The 8,527-nt window shown below is 41.8% G+C and overlaps 1 protein-coding gene across 1 annotated transcript; it reads right to left on the reverse strand.

The window, feature by feature from the left end:
* Positions 1–479: 479 nt before the first annotated feature.
* sec14l7 (SEC14-like lipid binding 7) lies at positions 480–7,940 on the reverse strand. Its single transcript, XM_018697490.2, has 12 exons — positions 7,818–7,940; positions 7,029–7,104; positions 4,125–4,168; positions 3,616–3,678; positions 3,336–3,524; positions 2,724–2,819; positions 2,575–2,635; positions 2,389–2,472; positions 1,825–1,931; positions 1,596–1,735; positions 1,351–1,520; positions 480–908 (listed from the first exon to the last, which is right to left on the reverse strand). Exons 1-12 carry the CDS (start codon positions 7,869–7,871, stop codon positions 778–780), a joined length of 1,215 nt encoding a protein of 404 aa, XP_018553006.1. The 5' UTR covers positions 7,872–7,940; the 3' UTR covers positions 480–777.
* Positions 7,941–8,527: the final 587 nt, after the last annotated feature.

Below are 8,527 nucleotides of genomic sequence, written 5' to 3' on the forward strand. Positions count from 1 at the left end.
GTGTGTGTGTGTGTGTGTTTTCTTAGTGATTTAGCTGCTTCAGTCAGGTGGTTGGGACGATGCGTTGGAACGTCAGCTTCTCGCTCCTGATGTATCATCTTCACACAAACACGAGGTCACTGTGAACTCGACCTTTGACCTCCAACCACAAAAATCTAAGTAAGTGAACATTTGTGCCAAATCTGAAGAAATTCCCTCAAGGCGTCTCTGAGATATCACGTCCACAAGAACGGGACAGACAGATGAAAGGTCTTTCAGAAATATGTTTATATATCACTACCAGACTCCATTGACAAAAACTGGAATTTAACAGAGCAGAACACAGGAGCTGCTGGAATACCACTGCCTCCATCTGTTAGTGTGTCTGTGTTACTGTGTGACTTTCAGTGGAGGAAGAAGTAATCAGATACTTTACTGAAGTAAAAGTACCACAGAATAACACAAACACACTAACAGATGGAGGCAGTGGTATTCCAGCAGCTCCTGTGTTCTGCTCCGTTAAATTCCTGTTTTTGTCAATGGAGTCTGGTACTGATATATAGTGATGTTTCTGGACCAGAATTTTCCTTTAAATGAATGTAAACTCTCGTGTGTGGTTCAGTTACTCTCTAACAAAGTTACCACTGATCACTAATCACCAACTCACACATGCACGATGTACAGAGTGGGGGAAATGGGTTGGTTAAAGGTTCACTGCTTGTTTTTTCTCCCAGTTGCTCTGAAGAGAATCCAGCCCTGATCCAGGAGCTTTAGTTTCACAGTCTGGGATCTGTGTTTTCACTGCAGCCTCCTGTCTCCTCTGCTGTGTGGACTCTGCATCTGTGTGTCCGGAGGAGGAAGAACCTCCACTTTGTAGCTCACCCTCTTAGACTGAAGGATGCTGTAGCTGTTATCGAAACACAGCACGTCTGCACGACAACAAAGGACAGAGTCAACAATAGCCAATACAGCGAGTTAGACTGTAGAAGACTGATCCCTTTGTTTAGGTGCAATTTAAAAGCCACAACCAGCAGCTAATTAGCCTAGCTTAGCACAAAGACTGGAAACAGGGGGAAAGCTAGCCTGGCTCTGTTGTGGTTTTATGTGTGGTATTTTTTGGCCTGAGGCTGTCACTGGCTTTTGTCCAGATTAAACAAATGACATATATCGTGTGCACAGAGCCAGGCTAGCAGTTTCCACCTGCTTCCAGTCTTTATGCTAAGCTAAGCTAGTCACCTCCTGCAAGCAAGAAAGCAAATCAGATTTTCATGACCATTCCTGCCCGGATTCAGACTGCACCACCTACACCTGAGGTAGGAACTGTTGCAGGATGTAATCCAGTAATCTGTAACTACACTGATGGTTACTCACAGACTCCAGGCTCGGGGCAGGTGAGGCAGTTGTCCTCAGGGACCAGGTGAGCGTTGTAGCGTTCGCTGGGCAGAACCTGCAGCATCTCGGCCACCTTCTGACCTCCACCCTCTTTGGTCCGCCTGTACACTCCGAACCCGATGTCTGCTCCGTCGCTGGCAAACTGACACCTGGGACGGAGCAGGGAGTAGAGTTTATTTCCAAATTATCACAGTACACTCGCTCGTTTAGGGAAAGGTGTGTACCTCAGGAGGCTGCTGGGCGCTTTAACATCACACTCCAGCTGGAAGACGGAGCCGCGGCTGATGGTGACGCTGTTATCGTACTGAACCTTCACAGAGTCCTGAACGTAGTACGACTTGGGCACCGTGCCGCCGTACTTGATCTGCAACCACAAGATAAAAACATCCTTTATTTTAATCACCATCGTCGTCCTCATCACACTCAGCCGGTGTCTTTGCTCTTTGCCCTCACCATGGTTCTGCAGCGAGGGTCTCCGTCAGGATCGGTCAGGGTTCCTCCGTACACCACAGGAAGCTGCTCCGGGTCGATGTGTTTATGTAAAACTTCTTGCCAGTTACCTACAAACAGGAATGTAATGTTTGATGTAGGTGAACAGTCAGGAGTGGAGCCAGCAGCAGGGCAACTTCAGACCTCAAACATCTCAACAACTGCTCAGTGGATTGCTGTGAAATTAGTTTCAGACGTTCATGGTGCCCAGAGGATGAATCCTGCTGATGCTGGTGATCACGTCACGACAACAAAGTCACAAAGATCAATTCCTGGAAAGTAACTAAGTACATTTACATGATTTTGTCAGATAATTTATTTCAAACTTATTTTCAACGTTTTTCAACCTGAAATTCAGTTTCTCTTCAATCTCTCATTTCTCTTGTTCTAATTTTGTTTTTTATCCTAATGAGTACCTTAAAGTAACTCTATACTTGTGAACGCTTGTTGCACAATTGTCTCTTAATCATCAGCATGTTAGCATTGCTAGCAGAGCTGCTAGCGTGGCTGTACTCTCTGCTGTCTTACTTCCTAAAACGATGATCTTGCGTCGTGTTTCCTCGCACAGGAAGTGTTTGATGAGGTTGTAGGCCATAGGAAACATTTTGGGAGCTGCAGAAAAACACAGAAAGTCAAGATCCAGAGTTAAAGAATCCATAAACACAACTGAACGTCACGTCAGACAAACACTGAGCCACAGATCTGCTGAGGTACCTTTGATAAGAAACACCCTTTTCAGCCCCTCGGGGTAGTTCTCCTCAAACATGGTGAGGATCTGCAGCAGAGGAGGAGAGAGAGGAGTGAGGAGGAGCTGCAGGAGTTTAATGAGGATCAGGTGAAACGTGAGGGAGTGGAGGACAAACCTCTCCATAGGTCTCAATGGCAGGTTTCCATATGTGTTTGAGTCCCAGACCTTCACAGTCGTAGATCAGAGTGATGGCTTCAATGTTCTTCCCCAACTGAGAGAGAGAGAGAGAGAGGAGATGTTTAGAGGAGGAGGAGGAGGAGGAGAGGAATGAAGAGAAGAGACAGGAGGAGAGGAGGAAGCAAGGAAGGAAACAACAGGAGAGAAGAGGAGACAGAAGAAAGGAAGAGGGAGACAAGAGGAGAGGAGAGAGGAAGACACAAATGAAAGGAGAGAAGGAAACTAGGGAGGAAACAAGAGGAAATAAGAGGAAACAAGAAAAGAGGAGTAAAGGAAGCAAGAGGAAAGAAGATAAGGGAAGCAAAGAAAAGAGAGAACTAAACAAAGGAAAGGAAAGGAGGAAACAATAGAGGAGGAGGAGGAGATGAAAAGGAGACAGGAAACAAGAGGAAAGAGGAGAAGAAAAAAGATGGAAGAGAGGAAACAAAAAAGAGGAGTAGATGAGTCAGGAAAGAGGAGAGGAGAGGAGGAAACAAGGGAGGAAAGAAAAGGAGATGAGAACACAAAAAGGAAAGGAGAGAGGATGCGAGAGGAGAGGAAACATCCAGACCTTCTCAGACTGCCTCTGACACTCCCGTCGCAGCATCTCAGTGTGTCGGATCTTGGTCTTCAGGAAGTCCTGTTTGGTGGCCGACAGCAGCAGACCTTTAGGATCCAGAGGACCAATCACGTCGTACCAGATGGGACTTCCCTCTCTGTCGTAACCACACATCCCTCCAGACACGTACTTCTGAATCACCTGACGACAGCGAGAGGGACACACTTTACACGAGTCAGTCTATCAAACAGCTCAGAAGGACAATAAAGAGTCTTTGTTAACTGTGACCAACCTCTGGAGGTTCCCAGTCAGTTATGATGGTGTCTACTTTCAACTGCCTCCTGAACTCCACATGCTGCAGACAGACAGAGGCAGGAGTTACCAACACAACAAAGAAAAGATAAAGTCCTGCATTCAAAATCCAATTTATATAAAAGTGCAAACATAGCAGCAAAATGTACTACAAGTATAAAAGTGAAAGTACTTGTTCTGCAGTAAAACATACTAAGGGTCTGGCCCCTCTGAACTGTGTCCTTGAACATGAATCGAGGCCTCAACAAGACCCAGATTTTACGTAAACGGTGACAAGTCAAAAGGTTGGGAAACACTGGTTTAATCTTTAACAACACAATGAATTTTATCAGATTATCGTTAAGTAAAATCTTAATCTGAAAAGTAACTAGCAGACTAAAAAGTGCAGTGGAAGAATAAGTAGCAGAAAATGGAAATATTCAAGCAAAGTACAAGTACCTCAAACTTTAAGTTTATAAGTTATCAACAGAAAATAAGATGAGGTCTCACCTTTCTGATCATGGCCTCAGCTTTCTGAATATTGAAGCTACGGGCTGGAAAAAGATTAGACGACATTATATTAGTGAACATGAGATGTGATTATGAGGACGTGGGAATAACACATGCAGCATTTTGTAGAACTAATAAATAGAGGATCTTTGATTCTGGCACAATGAGAGCATGAAGTCAGAACATAATGAACCATTCTCTCTGCAAATGATCAATTAAATGTAAAAGCTGCAGCACCTCGAGGCGAACCAGCTCTGATAATGGTACAACAGACACTTTGTCACAGTTCAATACATTTAGCCAAGGTTAGCCAAGTCCAAGGTTAACAGTCAATGCAAATATTGAACGCAAACACAGTCACAGAGTCGCTCATCGATCCAAGCCTCCCTGAACTATGGACCACAGCATGGACAAGTCAACAGGGTCGATTAAAGGTAAAGAAACCGGAGCGCGTTGGTTCGGTTCAGTTCAATTCATCAAGTGTATTGATCTCTGCTGGAGAAATGAACAGTGTTCTTCTGAGGGACGTTCCCTCATTTGGTTGTTTTTGATGGTGGTGAGGAATGCTGTCCAGCACTGTAAAATCTCCCACCTAGAGAACCCCTACAATATCCTAAAGCCCCAACAGAAACCTCTTGAAGGACTACTAGGTCTTCTAAGGACCACTACAACCTGTAAAAGACCAAAACCTCCTAAAGGTCCACTAGAAACCAAAACTAGATGTTAAACCATCTCAGTTTCACCCATTGAAACTCCTGGAGAACCTCTGGAACCTCCAATCTGACCACAACAAACTCTTTAAGGACCACTAGAACCTTCATAATGATGACTAAAACCAACTGTAGAACCTCTTCAGTGACCATTTAAACCCCCTCAACCCCTAGAACAAGAACTAAAGGACATCTAGACCTTTCCCATCGACCACTAAAACATCCCAAACGATCCAGAGAACTTCCTCAGCCTCAAAGCTCACAGTGACTGTGGAAATCACCCTGTCTGTATGTTTGAAGGTTCTTTTTTAATTTCAGAAGGTTTTACAGTTTTGACTGAGTCGGCAGCAGCTGACCTTTTATCCTGATGTGTGTTATTTTAACTACTTCTGTTTCACCAGCTGCTGTGACTTCACTCTCAGTTTAACAGACTATTAACACCTTCTGATTCACTCACACCGGTTTAATACAGAACCAATAGACACGCCTGTCGCTCCCTTTACTGATGCAAATTATAATCTGACATTTCCAGTGTTTCGTAACACTGGGAGTGAATGAGTTAATTTCTGTTAATGTGAAGAAAGATGATGTTTATTGGCCCTTTAGAAAACATGTCAATGGATCATTGTGTGTCATGAAAAGTTGTTTTACTGCAAATAAAAGCAGGAGAGTTTTTAAAAATTACAAAAATGTAACTGGTTTAAAGTCCTGAGGCAAAAACAGGTGATTTATAACTACTCCTTGTTTTTAGATGAAAACAAAACTTAAAATCACTACAGAAACTAACTTTTATTAAATCACCTCCTCATGATTTAATATTATATCACTATTTATTTAAATATGTATGTATTTATATGTGAATATTAGTATTTTTCAGTGTCTGGTCACATTAAAGAGGTAAAATTATTATTGTTGCCTTTAAAAACTGTTAAAGTAAAAGCTGAAAAATGAAATTATTTGTTGGTTTAAATGGTAAAAACTCAGCAGTCTCCAGCATGAGCGACTGTGTCTGACAGGTATCGATACCAAAGCCTCCAGCTCAGGTATTTCCTCACAGTGAAACCGGCTGCTGCAGTGTGGTGTGTAAAAACACAGGAACAGGTTTGTTTGTGCCGATGCAGAGAGCGAGCGCAGCCTCAGGCTTTAATTACACTCAGCCTTTGTTTTGTTTTGTTTCAGAGGAAAGTGAACTGTTGTGTTTCCCTCTCGTCAATGAGCCGGTTTCTCTCAGTTTGAGACACAGTTTTCAAAAAGTTTTAAACTGTGAGTGATGGAGGAAGTACTGTGTTGTTTACTTAAGTAAATACTTAAGTCTTTATGTACAGTTTAGTCCGGTGGTTCCCAGTCTAAGGGTCATGAGACGATTAATGGCTGAAGACAGATTATTTCTATTTTTCTATATTTTCTTCTTCTGGTGGGAACATTGGAGGATTTTACTTCTTTGAAATTTGTCCGTAGACATGAAAGATACCCCCAACTTTTCTGTGAGAGGTCACAGTCAAATAAAGTTGGGAAACACTGGTTTAATCTTTAACAATGTGGATTTAAACACTGAAATCCTAATCTGAAACAGTAACTATAGTTGTAAATAATAAATATTTCGCACAATTTCTTAAGTGATTATCATATTATATAGAAATAAAAGTAAAAATATCTGTTAGATAAATGTAGTGTAGAAGTATAAAGTTGCACAAAATGGAAATACTCAAGTAAAGAAGAAGAATCTGAAACCTTTAGTACTCGAGTAAACATCCTTCGTTAGTTTACACCTTTTTTAATTTGTTTATCTCCCAGAAGTTTGAACTGTGCTTTATATTCCTTAGAGATTAAATCCCTATGTGCAGCACAAATGAGCTGCAAATCCCATGGTGCATTCAAGGACCTGAAAATAAATTAAAGACCAAAGCTGGAGGGAGATATTAAGTCGTCAGGTAAGAGAAACAACTGCAGTGTTTTTCAGCTGCTCAGAAACATGTCATTTAATAATTATCTCTGTTTGTCGTTTGTCTGGTTCTTTCTCTCTCGTTTGGATTAAAGAAGTCACCTTGCTGCTGGATGAGTGTGTGACTGTTGTTTTGCCTGCATCGTACCCACACACACACACACACACACAGAAAATGCTAAACACTCAGACTGCAGCCTGTCCAGGTTTTGGTGTGAGTGTGGAGGCTCTGCAGGTCTCTGCAGGTCTCACCTCTGAGCCAGCGGAGGAGGTAGTGGTCATGCTGTGCAGGCAGGTTGGGGAGGATGTCCTGGATCCTCTCCCGAAACTGGAGGAAGAGAATCAGAAGAAACAGAAAGTTCATATAATGTTTGTGTTTTAACCTCAATTTAAAAATCTAAGACAGGGAACAGCAGCTGCTACAGTCCAGGAAATATTCAGAAGATTAGCTTAGCTTAGCATAAAGACTGGAAACAGAGGGAAACTGCTATCCTGGCTCAGTGCAACAGAAACAAAACCCACAGAGGCAGTCTTATTGCTACAGCTAAAACAATCGATTAGTCTATTTTAACAAGTGATTAATCGTCTGCGGTCTTTCTCATCAGATCCAACCCGGCAAAAATGTTCATCTAAAAAGTAACTTTAGCTGTAAAGTGAATGCGGTGTAAAGTTTTTATCAATCTGGACTTTAATCTTACATTTAGGAATGTAATGTTTAATGTCTCAAACTTATCACGTTTTTTCATGTTAAATCTCTAGTACACAGTTGCTAAATGAATAAAAAGTTTAAAAACGTACAGTGTTTCCCTGTGAAATGCAGTGAAGAGGCATAAATAAATAAAATGTAAATATACTCCTCAAATACACAAACACACAGCAGTGAGTGGGAGTTACCATAGGATCATTGTAGCCACAACAGAAGCTGCCAGTGATCTTAGATACAGCAACAATAAAGTCTAATGTCATACAGCAGAACTACAGACTCAGTCCACTCAGAAAACAACAACAACACTGGATCAATATTGATTATTGATTTGTTACCTGAGTTAAGATTTCAGCCTGTTTCGGGCTCAAGTCTCCGACTCGTCCACTCATGTCTCAGCTGTCGTGTTGTTGCTCTGACGGAGGCTCCGTCTCTGAATGAGCTGCTCTGGAGGGAAAAGGAGGGAGAGTAGAAAACACCACACCCCCCACACACCCCCGCCCGAAACACACACACACACACACACACACCTACACACAGAGGTGGACTCTGCACCTTTAGCTGAAGGCTCTTTGTTGCAACACAGACACTCTGACATCCCATGAATCATGTTTGTCAGAGAAAACCTGAGAAAAGGACATGTACTTTATACTCTGTATATAAAGAACACACTATAACGTAGTTAGAAACACATTTAAATGTCGATTAATGTATTTGTCAGCAGCTCTAACTCCTCCTGCTGCAGTGTAACCAGATAATACTTTAAGTAAAGCATGTAAAACCACAGTATAAAAATACTCAAATAGGAGTCATTAATTCAAAATTGAAGTAAAAGTACAGAAGTATGAGCATTAAAATATACTTATAGTAGCAGGAGTAAAAGTACTTACGATACAGAATGGCCCATATATGAATAAATATAATATTTCACTGTGAAATTTACTGGAGTACAAATACCTCAAAGTTATACTTACATGCAGTACTTTAAATTCACTCTCCACCACTTTGCTGTAAATGAAATTAAATTCACGGCAGTCATGTATTCCTG

Source organism: Lates calcarifer, linkage group LG9 (genome assembly GCF_001640805.2).
Source record: "Lates calcarifer isolate ASB-BC8 linkage group LG9, TLL_Latcal_v3, whole genome shotgun sequence".
NCBI lineage: Eukaryota > Metazoa > Chordata > Actinopteri > Centropomidae > Lates > Lates calcarifer.